This window comes from Bos taurus, chromosome 10 (assembly GCF_002263795.3).
Source record: "Bos taurus isolate L1 Dominette 01449 registration number 42190680 breed Hereford chromosome 10, ARS-UCD2.0, whole genome shotgun sequence".
Classification (NCBI taxonomy): Eukaryota; Metazoa; Chordata; class Mammalia; order Artiodactyla; family Bovidae; genus Bos; species Bos taurus.
This window is the reverse complement of record NC_037337.1, coordinates 12009612-12024636: the sequence shown is the minus strand read 5'-3', so window position 1 is coordinate 12024636 and position 15025 is coordinate 12009612. Positions and strand designations below refer to the sequence as shown.

At 51.6% G+C, this 15025-nt stretch overlaps 2 protein-coding genes across 2 annotated transcripts in view; one reads left to right on the top strand and one right to left on the bottom strand.

Moving 5' to 3' along the window:
• Positions 1–2356: 2356 nt before the first annotated feature.
• KBTBD13 (kelch repeat and BTB domain containing 13) lies at positions 2357–6044 on the bottom strand. Its single transcript, XM_005211407.5, has one exon. The coding sequence runs from the start codon at positions 5951–5953 to the stop codon at positions 4577–4579; it is 1377 nt and encodes a 458-aa protein (XP_005211464.2). The 5' UTR covers positions 5954–6044; the 3' UTR covers positions 2357–4576.
• Positions 6045–13691: 7647 nt separating this feature from the next.
• The window catches only part of RASL12 (RAS like family 12), a 17053-nt gene continuing 15719 nt past the window's right edge, over positions 13692–15025 (top strand). Inside the window, exon 1 of the mRNA NM_001076933.1 lies at positions 13692–13861. Coding sequence (NP_001070401.1) covers positions 13759–13861 — 103 coding nt within the window. The 5' untranslated portion in view covers positions 13692–13758. The remainder of the gene's footprint in view (positions 13862–15025) is intronic.

The window sequence follows — 15025 nt, the reverse complement described above, 5'->3', positions numbered from 1 at the left end:
AAGCAGGCCCTGGATGGAGTGTGGGAAGGGCTGGTGTTTCCTCCTGCCTCTGTCAGGCAGGCTATGTAAGCAAACCAGAAAAATTCCCAGGGAGAGGAACACTTAGGGTGCAGGGCATCCACCATCAGGGTCAAGGAGAAAGTTTACAAAAGACAGGAGAGAGCTCCAGGGAATGGGACTGCAGGACTCTCATGGAGGTTCAGGGAAATGTACCTTACTGCATTAAGCTCTCTCTGTGTGTGTGTGTGTGTGTGTGTGTGTGTGTGTGTATGTAGATCTCTCTTGAAGGACAAAACTTCTTAGAGTGTCCCTCTGGGCAGGCACAGAGAGATTTCAAACTCAGCCTTCTGGGCTCAGTAACTCCTAATATCTCTGTAACTTGCCTTCCTCCACCTGTCTGCTCCCCCAGGCACCTACATGCAGTTTGGATGCCAGGGCATGAGAGGTTGAGAATCCCAAATCCTGGTCACAGGTCCTTGCCCTTCCACTCTACTGACTTTGTGACTTTGTGTGAAAGCCAAAGTTCTTTCAGGATCCCCTACCCCATCTGCTCCCAGACTTCTGCTTTCTGCATACCACACGTGGTAACCATCTTTGCCAAGGGTGGCAGGCTGTAGGAAGAAATGATGGAGCCAGAAGAGGAGGTGGGCTGGATTATTAAAACCACCCCCACACTGCCGCAGTATCTGTCAATGTGTCGATGCCCGCCTCCGGGTCTTCATCAGTCATTAACATCCTTTCGTTAATTAATTAATTAACACCCTTTCGAAGGGGGCCATTCACCTCCCAGGTAGATCCTAAGGCAAGAGAACCCAGGACAGTTAATTTTCTTATCTCAGGAGTTAGAAAGGGCTGAGTCCAGGGGGGCAGATGAACCCCCAGAGAAGAGGTGCAGCAAGAAGGGTAACAGGCAGGGGAGTGTAATTGAGACTGGCAGAACCACTCTGTCCATCCCAGTATGTCCCCGGAACAGGGCGGGGGATGCAGCGACAGAAAACAGCACATGGCCCTGGGTTCAAAGCCAGGATCTGCTACTTCCTACTCAGGCCTCTTCTAGTCACTGTGACCTTTAGGTGTTTGGGTTTGTTTGGTTTGTTTTTTTCTAACTTTATCTTTAAGAAGGGAGTGCGGATGTTGCCCAGCTGCCTACCACTTAAAATTCTTGCAAAGCTTAAATAAGTCTACTGTGGGAAAACTCTCTGTGAATACTGTGTTATTATTACACACAAAAGGCATCTCAGTAAGGGCTGCTCTGGACCAACGGACAACTGAACCCTGGAGCCAGCAGGCCAGGCGGGTTCATGTGGTCAGCTGCAGAAGCTGATGAAGGTCTGTGGGCTGAGAGAGCCGAGGAGCTGGTGGGCCTGGAGACCGGAAGTGTGTTCAGCATCGATCAGAAGGAGTGAGCAAGGAGGAGAGTGTTCTGCGCTTTAAGAAAAATTATCCATAACTTGGAAATAGGCAAAAGGAGGACTGTGTGTCCTTGCAGTGTCGTTCTGGGGCAGGGTTGAAGCACTCAGAGTTATTTCATTCTCCTTGGGTTGGGAAGATCCTCTGGAGGAGGGCATGGCAATCCACTCCAGTATTCTTGCCCGGAGCATCCCAAGGACAGAGGAGCCTGGTAGGCGACGTATGGTCCATAGGGTCGCAGAGAGTCGGACATGACTGAAGTGACTTGGCAAGGGACTGTACCTTTGTTCTACAATTTACTGTTTTTAAAAACTTATTTGGCTGCATCAGGTCTTAGTTGTGTCACATGGGATTTTTTGTTGCGGTGCAAGTTTAGTTGCTCTGCAGCATGTGGGACCCTAGTTCCCTGACCAGGGATCAAACCTGTGTCCCTAGCATTGCAAGGCAGATTCTTAACCACTGGGCCACTGGAAAAGTCCCAACAATTTACTATTGATTAGGGTCCTGACTTTGTAGAGTTACATGCTAACTTGTAGCTGCATATACAAGTCTGTATGTGCATGTATGTGAATATGAAAAGGAATTTAGCCCAGTAGAGAACCACAAAATTTATGGTATTATTCCCTATAAGGTATTAACCAGCTTCACCTCTACCTTAGCAAACTTATTTCCGTGTATCTTTTCCAACAAAATATACAGACCTTTTGCCTCTCAAGTGGGCCACTGAACCAGCCTTACTATTTTTTGATTTCCTTATTAATGAGTTAGATACATCTTTGACATGTGAATACACTTTCATAGAACAAAAAAGTGAGGGGCTCTGTGGCATGGGCCAGCCACTTGGTCACTGAACCTCACATATCTCATCAGTGGGAGAAGGTATCCAACTCTCAGGCTGAGGCAGGGCTAGAATGGGAAGACAGATGAGAAAGTACTCTGCACATCATTCACAGGATATAAAAGTCAGGATTTATTATTGTGACTCATCAGATTAGACTAATGCAGGCCTGAAAGGTCCCACGCTTCTAGGTCCGCATTCTCCAGGGCTTGGAACATAGTTCAGGGGAAAGGCAGCAAGGGGCAACCCAGACACTAGGTTCCATGCCCAGGAGGTGTCCGGCTGATGCCATACTCGCCATTTGTGACAAGGCCAGGATTTCCCACAGGCCTTGCATCTTGGAGGATGGAGACCATTTAGGACCACTCAAAGAAGTCTGCCCAGGGGCATGGAGCAGCTGGATGAATGAGTTGGGCATCTGACCAGAGACCAGCATAGGGGTATGCTAAAGGAGAGATAAGAGTCCTAACACCAGAGGTCAGCACCAGATCCCTAACTAGTGGTTGATATAGCCTGGGGTCTTTTAGGACCTCGTGTTTTTCTTTTTTAAAAAAATTTTTATTGAAATATTTACAACATGGTGTTAATTTCTGGTGTACAGCAAAGTGACTCATATATATATGTCTCTCTCTCTCTATATATATTTTTTTTCTTATTCTTTTCCATTATGGTTTATCACAGGATATTGGATATAATTCTCTGTGCTATACATAAGTATGACCTTGTTGCTTATCCATTTTGTATGTAACAGTTTGTATCTACTAAACCCAGACTTTCAATCCTTCCCTCCCAAACCCTCCTCCTCCTTGGCAACCCCAAGCCTGTTCTCTATGTCTGTGAGCCTGCTTCTGTTTCATAGATATGTTCATTTGTAGGACCTCATCATTTGATTCTGCAGGTAGGAAAGTGCCCCAGCTCAGCTGACAGCACCATAAGATCTCTGTTCTTGCTATCTGCATATGTGCACAGCTGCACGAATGTGCACATACACACACAGACAATGATGTCAGCCAGGGGTCCAATGAGCAATGCAGGCAGTCAAGGTTGGGAACAGCCAACCCTGCACAGAGGAGGTAGGTACAGAGGCAACAGAGAGACAGAAAGGCATTCCAGGTTCAGTGAAGGCAGCAATGGAGGCTGTTTGTTTATTTACTAAGTCCTATCTGACTCTTTTGCAACCCTATGGACTGTAGCTCACCAGGCTCCTCTGTCCATGGGATTTCCCAAGCAAGAATACTGAAGTGGGTTGCCATTTCCTTCTCCAGGGAATCTTCCTGACCCAGGGATTGAACCCATGTCTTCTGCTTTGGCAGGCGGATTCTTTACCAGCAGAGCCGCCATCAGACCTGCTCTAAATTGGGCTCATACTTTGAGTAACCTGAAGTCATGAAAATTAACAGTCCACTGCCCCTGGGGTGATGACAGAAAAGGCAGTGGGTAAGAGACCTCCAACTGGGTTCTCTCCTGTGGGCCCACATCCCATTAAACGGTGCGGGGAATCCCGTTCTCCCTCACAGGTCTCACGCCATGTGCAGCTCAGTTTCTCTCTCCACAGGCCAGGCCAGCCTCGAAGCCTCCCCAGAGGCCTCCATCTACAGCTGCTCTGCCTCAAAGGCAGGGCTCACAGACTCTTCCCATCTGCCCAGCTTTCCCTGTCTCTCCTCTTCTGAATCTCCCCCTTCAGCAGCTAATTATCCTGTCCGTCTTAATACAGTTTATTTACTACCCTCCTGCCTGGAATAACATATTTTCCCTCTCCCTATTTTCCCTTTGTCCTGATTGCTTCAGTACTTTGATTATATTGCAGGGTTTGTTTCTTGTTATTTGTTTTTCTAAGTTGCCTTCAGCCCTCTGTGGATCAAGACAAGTGCATGTAAACCCTTTGTTGTTCTGGGCTAGACTCTAAGCTTTTGAAACCCTGTCTGGTAACTACAATCACATTAGGCCCAGTGCTGTGCTGAGTACACAGTAGGTGCCTAATTCTTACTTGACTGGCAGTTTCATTAACATCACTTAACCCACTCCCAGCCAGTCCTCAATTACTGGCCCTTTCACACACAAGCCTGGATTATTGAAATCCTATCCCTCATCCCTTCCACTGACATTGTGACCCACCAGCTCTCAAGAGAGCCCAAGTAATTTGAGGGTTGAGATCCCGAGTCGATGCTTCCTGAGATTCTTGGATACCTTCACACAACCAGAAGTCACAAGACCCTGGACATCTCAACCAGGGCCTGAAGTTCCCGCAGCTCCTAAGGTCACTCTCGTAGACTCAGCCATAGCTCACAGAAGACTCTGGGCATCTAGTCCGGAAGTCCAGCCTAAGGATCACAGTTCTGGTGTTGTCGAGGCCACAGGCCCCTGGGCACCGGGAGGCAGCCTCAGGAGAAAGGTCTGCAAGGAACCGGGCCGTGGGAAGCCGGCCTTCTCCCTAAGCAGCCGCCAGGAGCCGCCCTCGATGGCATAGAGCAGGGTGAACACGCGGTTGACTGTATAGACGGTGTCGCCGCGCACCACGGCAGTGAAGAGCGCGCCTTTGCTGTTGACGAACTGGCCGGGCAGCGCTGTCCACTGGCCCGTGGCTAGGTTGAGGCAGTCGATGGCACAGTGCAGGAAGTCATCCTTAGGTCCGTTACGCACCACGTAGAGGCTGTCGCGGTGGGCCACCATGCAGTGGCCATAGCTCTGCGGGCGCCGCAGCTCGGCCACGGGAAGCCACTCATCAGCCCGCACAGCGTACTCCACTACGGCCGTCGTGTCTGCCGGCTGCCACAGACACACGAAGAGGCGGCCGCGGGCGTGTGCGCAGGGTACGCCGGCAGCTGGCTGCGGCAAGTCGGCCATGAAGCTCCAGCAGCCCGAGGCCGGGTCGTAGCGCTCCACTGAGCTCATAGCTGTCCTCTGGAACTCCCCCCCGATGGCGTAGAGGTGGCCCTCGAAGCCGGCCAGCGCCGTGTCGTAGCGCGGCTGGTGGGGGCTGGGGAACTCGCGCCACGTTCCGCCGTCGGGGTCGTAGCAGAAGCCCAGGTCCACCACCTCCTTGTTGGGGCCCCGCACACCGCCCACAATGTAGAGCTTGTTGCCCAGCGTGGCCACGCCGGCCAGGAGCGTGCTGGCCTCCAGGGGCAGCGCGGCCAGCGTGCGCCAGGTGTCCTCCTCCTCATCCAGGTAGCACATGGTGCGCGAAGGGTCCTCCAGGAAGCCGGGCGCCGGCGCATGTGTGCTCACGGCCACGTAGCTGCTGGGCCGCAGCTCCGCCACGTAGGTGCGGGCCTCGGGCAGCGCCAGCTCGGCCGCCAGCTCGCGGGCGCCGTCGCGGATGAAGAGCGCGGCGCTGTGGAAGACGTCGTGCAGGCCGAAGGCTGCGGCCGCGTCGCACAGCAGCGCGCAGTTCTCCGACGTGAGGCTGTGCTCTAGGAAGCGCGCCAGCGCCGGCGCCTGCAGGAAGGCGGCGCACTCCACGGCCTGCAGCAGCTCGTCGGCAGCCGCCAGCGCTGGACGCTCTCCGCGCAGCACCCGCAGCGTGGTGTGGAAGCCGTCCGGGCTCAGCGCGCCCAGGTGCACCTCTGCAGCGCGCGCCTCCCGCATGCCCGAGCGAAAGAGGCCGCGGAAGAAGCCGCAGTGCTCCACTAGCAGGGCCCGGTCTGCCTGGAAGAGTTGGCTGCCCACCCACACCTGCACCAGGGTCTCTGGGCCCTGCGGCATGGCGGGCTCGAGGGGCAGAGGCCACCTCCGGGGGCCTGGACGCAGCGGCCACCCACAGTGGGGCTCCCCCGCAGCGACAGAAACTTCCCCCGGGGGATATAAATATCTCCCTGGCTAAAGATAGTAGGGCTCATGTGATGTGGTGGCCAGCGGGCTGGATGGCCGAGGGCCCGGAGGGCATCTGGACACCTGCCGGGTCACTCACTTCCGTGTGATAAATAATAATAATAATAGTGACCATATAGTGTGCACCTACGGGCCTTAGGGCACCGTGAGGACAGTTTACAAAGATATCCCATTTAACCTGCACTAAATCAGCTGTAACCCCTAGTGCAGATACCCTAACTCTGACCCTCTGCTTCCTCAAAATGGGGCCAATAATTAACAACTATTGCATGGTATTTGGACAATATCTAAAGTGTTCAGAATGAAGGTCAGAGAATTTATATGGCTTTTCAAGGTCATTCAGCTGGGAAAGTGCCAGGACGAGGTTAATACCTGGCCCACGGCTTGGTTGGTGGGGCAGGGGTATTTGGGCACCAGACAGACAGACAGAGGTAGAGTCTGTCCAGGACCAGGCTGGGGTCCAGGGCAGATTCTCCTTTGCCTTGGGCCTCTGCCCCTGAATCCAGCTAGTCCAGTCTCTTTTTGAGCCTTGATTTCCTACTCTGTAAAATGGATGGGTAACGGGTGAACGTTCAGTAAGTCCCTTGAGTGTGGAAGTAGTCTCTGGGGATGGGAATGGGAAGCTGATGTCTATTCCCTACTGGGTACTCCCTACTCATCCATTGCTGTATAGCTCAGATCTTGGGGAAAAAAAAGTGGCGCTGCTTAGGGGACTCTATGTCTGTGGATGGGAAGGGGACAGGCTTCTCCTGTTTAAGTGAAGCCTTAAACTGCACTGCAGGCCTTTTTGTGAGTACTTTAACTTCTATAATCCTTACAACAATCTGATGAGTAGATACTGTTATTTTCCCTCAGTTGATAGATGTTATCCATTTATTGCTTATAGCATGCATGAGTCAAATATTATTAAACTCATAGATGAGGAGATAGAGTCACCAAGAGGTTTGCTCACCTGGCCTAGGTGACGTGGCCAGAGAGCAGCACAGCTAGGACTGGAGTGCACCCAGTGTGACCCCAGAGCCTACACCCCTAACCGCTGTACTCTCTGTCCTCTCTGTGCTACAAATGCTGGGCAGTCACTTTGTGCCAGGAGGTCACAGTTGGAAGGAATTTCGGTCTCCTATGATTCAACCCCTTCATTTATAGTGTGAAAGTGAAAGTGTTAGTTGCTGAGTGGTGTCCGACCCTTTGCAACAACAGCCTGGACTATAGCCCATCAAACTCCTCTGTTCATGGAATTCTCCAGGCAAGAATACTGGAGTGGGTTGCCATTTCCTTCTGAAAGGGATTTTCCTGACCCAGGGATCTAACTCGGGTCTCCTGCATTGCAGGCAGATTCTTTACCACCTGAGCCACCAGGGAAACCTCAGAAAGGGAATTGCCCAGGGTTGCGTAGCTGGTAGCAGAGAGCCCCAGGCCTCCTGCTATCCATCTTACCTGGAACTTTCCTGGGTTACCAGCTAAGACTCTGGGTTCTAAAATGTCAGCCAAAGGGAGCTTAGTGGTTAACTTCTCTGCTACTTTGTGCTACAAGTGGGTTAACTGAGGCCCAGCCCTGTGTAGGATGTATATTCCCCTGATACATCTGATGTATTTTCAGCTGCAGGTCTTCAGGAAGATGGAGTGGCTCATAGTGATAAAGCTGTAGTTGGGAGGGGAGCTGGGGAGCTTCCCTCCCCCCAAGACACACGCATGCATAGATCCTCACGTATCAATCTGTAGATCCAACACGAGTGTGCCTTTCTTGCCAGGGAACTCTCAGCCAGTTCATCCCATCAAAGCAGGGCTGGGGTGTGGGGACCACTTGTGTGAGCCTGGGAAGCCTGAAGCCTGGAGGCAGCAGCCAGAAATAGCCAAGACTCTCTGCCCCAGAGACCTGACAGGAAGAGGAGGAGGAGATAGAAGGGGTGGGCCAGAGTCCCCATGGATACCATACCAGGCCCTTTGTCAGCTTTTCTCCTTCCCCGGGGCTAGATGTTGGCTATAGGCATGACAGTCCCCCTCTTAAAGGAAAGTGGGCTCTGCAGTGCCCAGGCCTGACTCTGACCTTGCTGGTGGCCTCAAGGACAGGGAGAATGTCTCTGTTCCCATTTCATGGATGAGGAAAGGGAGGCCTAGAGATGGAATGGGACTTTCCTTGGTTATGATTGAAGATGTGGGATGGATTGAAGCCTGTCCACTTGACTCCAGGCCCCGGCCCAACTGCCCCTCCTCACCTGCAGTAGCCTTGTCTTTGGGAAGGGTAACTGCTGCCTCCTGCCAGGCTCAAACAAAGGATCACAGTTCCCTCCCCAAATGGCTGATTCCTGGCACCTAGTAACTGGCAGACAGGCGGAACCCCACTTGTACCTCTCCGGAGAGCACAAGCCCCTCCAGGCTGAAGTTTGCCCACAAGCCCAGTTTTTCCACAAGTCCAGCCCCAGTCCAGTGAGTTGGCATTAGCACACACACCCAACCCCCACCCTTACAGCCAAGAGGGGAAGTGAGGAGGAGGTCACCCAAGGTGGGGGGTCTTGATTCTGAGACTAGATCCAGGATCTGCACTCTGGCTCTGTGCCCGAGGCCCCAGTGGGGTGTTTTCTGCAGCTGGTGGGAGTTTCCTCCACCCAGACAAATGTCCCTTTGGGACTTGGAGAGGACAAGGAACTGTCATGGCTGTGGACAGCCCACGGAATTCCCAGGCCCTGCACGACCCCACACCAACCTCCCTCTCTACTTTGTGAGGTTGGGGGTGGGAGCAAGGAATGGGGCTCCGTGTCAGACTCTGAGCTTTTCCAGAGCACACCCTGCCTTGTTTATCTCTTTCTCTGCAGTGACTGGGCCCTAACTTGAGGAGGAGTCCCCAGTCTGGTGGAAGAGACACAACCCCTGACCCAGGAGATCCTGCAGGCTGGTGGAGGACTGGGCTCAGCTCCTGTGCTGGGCAATTCCTTTTGATCCTCCACTATAAATGAAGGGGTTGAACCATATGAGACTGAAGTCGTTTCCAGTTGTATCCTCATGGCCTTCCTGCCTGATGAGTGACTCCTGGCCTTTCCCACCCATAGTGATGTTTCTGCACACAGGGTAGTGATGTGCTTGCCTGTACCTGAAGAAGAGCACTGTACTAGGAGTCAGGATTCCTACTGGGTTTTGCTGCTGGTATTATCTCTGACTTGCAAAAGCTACCCAAGTTGTCCAGGCCTCAGTTCTTTGTCTGTAAAGTGGAGCTTGTATCTGACTTATAAGGTTTTGTTCAGTTTTCACATTTGACTTTATAATTGAAAAATCACAGAAGAGGTTATCATATTGTGCCTCCAGGGACTGCAGTGACATCTCAAAGGGAGCCAAAAATGTTAGCTTTATATATGGAATGGCTTCTGGGGCAGGGGGGGCGGGGTGGTGAGTAGCAAGGGCAAGACTTAGTCCTACCTGTCCAGACCTGTCTAGATGGGACTCATGCACTCTGGAGACATCTACTGAGCATCTCTTGAGCCCATTGCTGGGCGAGGAGCCAAATCCTCTGCATTTTGAGTGCCCGAGGGCCCCTTATAAGAGCCTCAAAGGTGATAAGGAGGGGTTGGATACTAGTTCTAGTAGAATCACCTCTCTCTTGACCTAAAGTGCCCAAACTTCTGGTCATTATACAGTTTTGACTTCTTGGTAGTTGGGTAAGAAGTGTGAGCTATTTGTGTTCTGGGTCAGTTCAGGAAGCTATCATTTGCTGTTTGGGGCTATGGGCCAAGCTCTGGGTGGAACATTCTCATGTTATCTCATCTAATACTTAATATTATCCCTGTTTTAAAGATGAGGTGTTTCTGTAATTCTTCCAGTATGAAATGGGTGTGATAACCATCTCTTAGGATGATAATAAGGAACAGATGGATAAAAACAGAAAGTGTATTGTGAATAATTATAGGAGATTATTAACATATTGGCTTAGTCTAATAGATATTTAATTATATTGCAGCTCTGGGAATTCTAAATGAGTTTTGGGGTCTTTGAAAAATAGACCAAGAAGGCCATCTGAAAATCAATGGTGGTGTACGAGACAGCAAAAGAGACACTGATGTATAGAACAGTCTTATGGACTCTGTGGGAGAGGGAGAGGGTGGGAAGATTTGGGAGAATGGCAATGAAACATGTAAAATATCATGTAGGAAACGAGTTGCCAGTCCAGGTTCGATGCACGATGCTGGATGCTTGGGGCTGGTGCACTGGGACGGCCCAGAGGGATGGTATGGGGAGGGAGGAGGGAGGAGGGTTCGGGATGGGGAACACATGTATACCTGTGGTGGATTCATTTTGATATTTGGCAAAACTAATACAATTATGTAAAGTTTAAAAATAAAATAAAATTGGAAGAATAAAAAAAAAAAAAAAAAAGAAAATCAATGGTAATTTCTCATTGATTTCCAAACACGTGTATTTCAAATCCTTTAACTCAAAGAGTCCTTTTAGTTCAACACTGTTCATAGATTTTTACAAAATCCCCAAGATTGTGCTCGCTTCGGCAGCACATATACTAAAATTGGAACAAAATCCCCAAGATAATTACTTAATTGGTTAATAATTTGGTGATGGTATTTGCATATACAAATAGTGAATATTCCTATTCAATAAATTCTACCCTCCAGGGAATGACATACGTGGAAAATGTTGAAATTTTTATATTTCAACCTGATAGGTTGGATCCAGTACTTCGTATTTCCTGTGTCAAATTTCCATAATTACTTGACTGTATTTTTGGTTGTTTTGTTTTGTTTGGTTGTTTTGTTTTGGCCACGAGATGTCACACTCTAGTTCCTCAATCAGGGATCGAACATGTGCCTCCAGAAGTGGAAGTGCAGAGTCTTGGCCACTGGACCACCAGGGAAGTCCCTTGACTGTATTTTTGGATAGATTTTGGAACTGCTGGTAGTGTTTGAGAAAATACTGATGTGTGAGAAAAAACATGCAGAGAGTAATGTTCTTAAAAAAAAAAAAAAGATAATGAACTGAGGCCCAGCTTATTCCATGGTTTGACAGTAAATGATGATTCCAAGGGCCTTTCTGGTCCAAGTGGGCACTTCTGGGTACTGGACAAGCAGCCCACAGACGAAGAGGCTGAGGATGGAGAATGGGAGTGGTTGCAGCTGTGAGGTGGGCAACTGTTTTCCTCCTAAACCTCATAGGAGGGGCAGACTTAGCAGTCATAGCTGAGGGCCTGAGCAACCAGCTGGCAACCAGTTCAAATAATCTCTGAACTAGAAGGGGATTAAGGATCATCTCATCCCATCTTGCAAATCATTGTGGTATCTTCTTACAACAGCAGTCCCCAATATTTTTGGCATCAGGGACCAGTTTTGTGGAAGACAATTTTTTTCCACAGACCCGGGGGTGGGGATGGTTTTAGGATGATTCAAATGTACTACATTTATTGTGCAGTTTATTTCTATTATGATTACATCAGCTCCACGTCAGATCATCAGGCATTAGATCCCAGAGGTTGGGGACCCCTGCCTTATAACACCTTGAAATCTCACCCCCATTTGCCTTTAGTGTCAGGAGGTTCATTTCCTCCAAAGACAGTAGTCCCTTCTAACTATGGACAGCTCAGGTGGTTAGAGTTCACAAAATCACTGAGCTGGAACCTGCCACCTTGAAGCTCTCATTACTAGTTGGTCTGAGTCTTAAAGATAAGGAAAGTAATTCCTCCAAAATCCCATACATAGAGAAGTAGCAGAGCCAAAGTTTATTCCCTGTTGTGCCTCTGGGGGTCCACAGCTTGCCCTCTCTCCAGCAGTCCTCCCGTGAGACCGAGTCTCCCCATAGCCCCACCCAGAACAAGTCTGTCCTCCCTGGACTCGGGCCAGCCCAGGGATGTGGCCAGAACTTGCCTCCCACTTTTTCTCCTTCTACAACTCAAAGGCCACTAGCTGTGTGAGCGATTCTGGCCTGTGGGTGTAATCTAAACAAATTCCTCCCAACACCTTAGAGTCTTCATAACACAGCTGCTTTACCATGATCTCCCAGAAACAATTAGGCTGAGTTGTTTATGTCCTGTCCTGGAAAATAATTTTCTCTCTTGGTTGAGAAGTTATTACCATCAGGCTCTGACTCCAGTCCCTCCATCTGCTGACCTGGACTTTCCTGGTTTCTTTTGTGCGTAGGTGGGTAGATTAGCTGTGGGAGGATAGGGGGGTTAGGGTGGGGGTTGGAGGGGGACAGATTGCAGTGAGAAGTCTCTTGAGACGCCCACATCTTTCCCCACTCTGGTCTGGGGTGTATTTCAAAAGAGAGATCCCACAGGGTTCTAGAAAGTACTTAGACCTGGAACCCAGGGTGGATTTTTGTCACTCTCCCTTGGGCCTAAACCACTCATGGAATTTTGGATTCATTTCTGCCTTCCTTTAGCATTATAGATGGGAATGTGTGTGTGTGTGTGTGTGTGTGTGTGTGTGAGTGTGACTGTGAGTCACTTAGGTCGTGTCTGACTCTTTGCAACCCTATGGACTGTAGCCCATCAGGCTCCTCTGTCCTTGAGACTCTCCAGGCAAGACTACTGGAGTGGGTTGCCATGCACTCCTCCAGGGAATCTTCCCAACCCAGGGATCTAACTGCTGAGACTCCGGCATTGCGGGCGGATTCTTTACCACTAAGCTACCAGAGAAGCCCATAGATGGGGTCACCAAAGCCCAAAGAAGTGAGATGACTTGCCTAAGGTCACCCATTTAAGATCTAGCACTAGATCCTAAATGTCCAGATTCCTCATGTTGGTCCTTTGCCCTTTCTCCAGCAGGTCCAGATTTCCCCCTGGGTTTCAAGGGCAATGACAGGTGATCCCTGCCAGGTTCATTCATCAGTCCCAGAATCGTAAGCAAGAGGGAGTGCCAAGTTTTAGAACCAATAAATGCCCCTTTTGCATGCTAGGCCACTCATAAGCTCCCATCAGGAAGAAAACCGTAATCCCGGTTGGGTTAGGTCTCTTGAAGCTGGGCCCAGGTTGGCCATGAAATCTTAGTAAGGAGATCTTCCCTCGCCCCCTTCCCAGAAGCCAGGGTCCTTTATGGGTTCTGCAGGTCCCACATCGAAGGGGAGGGTAATGTGGTTGGGGAAGTTGAGCGCAAAGGCTGGGGGGGCTTGCGATCCAGAGAAAGCACATGGCTTGGAGTTGAACCCGGTAGGCTTCCTGGAGGAGGAGGCGGGGCCGATGGGTTAGACAAAGGGAGGGGTGGATCTTCTTGCTGATGGGAAAGGACTAACTGGAGATTCAGACCAGGCTGGAAACATCCTTCCCCCCAGTCCCTATACCCCGTTCTTCCCTCTCTCTGGTCCTTGCCCTTTCCCGTCGGGTCCTGGGGGGCGCTGCGGGCGGTGACGGCTCCTAACCTTCGAGGCCCAGCGCAGCCGTGGGGCGCGCGGCAGGCGGGGAGCTGGGTGAGCGCGCCCCGCAGGGGTCTCCTCGGCCCTTACAAGGAGTCGGCGGCGCTCGGGGCGGCCCCGCCCGCCGGCAGCCCCCGCCCTGGCCCCTCCTCCCCGCCGGGTCTGGCTGGGCCGCGGGAACGCCGCCCGCTGGGCGCCGGGCCCGGGAAGCGGACGCCGACGCCGCCGGGCCCGCGAGTGCCAGGGGGCCCGCCACTCGCTCCCGAGGCCCCGACGGGCTGGCACGCTGCTCGGGGCCCTGAGGCGGGACCCGCGTCTCTCTCCGCAGCGTCGCCATGGCCTCGGTGTTCGGGAAGCCCCGCGCGGGCGGCGGGCAGCAGAGTGCGCCCCTCGAGGTCAACTTGGCCATTCTGGGGCGCCGCGGGGCGGGCAAGTCCGGTGAGTGGGGTGCGGGCGGAAGGGAAGGGGTTCTGCGGGTACGGGAGACACGGGGAGCGGTGGAGAGAAGCGGGAGCTCGGGGTGTGCAGGCAGGCTCTCCCACTGTCTTTAGGGGCTTTCTGCGCCCAGGTGAGCTGGCTGAGACACCGTGATTTTCCTCTTTGCCTCAGTTTCTCTGTTGCTTGGTTCTCCCTCTTGTTTTGTTTCCAGCTCCTCCGTGTCTCAGCTGTCTTGGGTTCCTGGCCTGTCTGTCCCTCTGTGTCTCCCCACTGACTGTGTCCTCCTTGTCTGTGATCCCAGCTGTCTCCTCTCGTGTCTCCGGTCCCCTGCTGGTCTCCTCCGTGCCCTGTACCACCCTGTATCTCCTCCTCCCGGCCAGCAGACAGCCTCAAAGGGATCTGTGAGGCACTGATTCCCAGCCCCGTGCCCCTATTAGCTTAGTCGCAGGGGTGAAGGGGCCCCAGACTCCTGAAGGGAGGTGATACTGACTTTGGGGATTTCCCAGGGGGAGAGTGCCACTCCCCACTCCCCACCTCAGTGCCCTAGAATTCTGGAACAAAGTGTGAATTCTTTTCAAATGTATTTGTTTCAAGCCAGACCCTTCTCCTGACTTTCTGGAAACACGCTGGACTGTAATCTCAGGTGCCTTGGACTGAGCCTGCCGGGGTCCAGCCCTGGTTGGATCCAGGGATTCCCTCGGGAGGATGGCGTTGATGAACAAAGCTCTTGGATTTCTACTTAGGCCATTTCTAGCAACACTGAACAGCCTTCATCACTTCTGGTAGCTATCACCCAGCTGGAGCTCAGGTGGTAGGGGTGTCACCGTAGGCAAAGATCCAGAAAAAGGATCTTTGCCTTAGCCACTCTCAGTCCCAGGCAGCTGAAGGTGGGAGGGCAAGGGGGCTCTTCCACTGTCTGTTTTCCAGTTACAGTCATTAGTGAATGGCCATCATGGACTCCGCTATGAGTTTCCTTCTTTGAGAGTCACCGGGGGCCTCCTTTCCACTTTTAAAGCCAGTCCCCTGACTCAGAGTGGGGATTCTGAATCATGCTGTCCTACAGAAAAGACTTCCCCTCGTCCCTTAGAAAATCAAACTGTTATCTGCAGCTCAGTCACTGGTACATTAGCCAGTGACTACATGAATGAAGGAATTTAAATGTTA

Coding starts and splice junctions, on each gene's coding strand:
- KBTBD13 (XM_005211407.5), bottom strand. CDS start 5,953: ATGCCGCAGGGCCCAGAGACCCTGGTGCAGGTGTGGGTGGGCAGCCAA.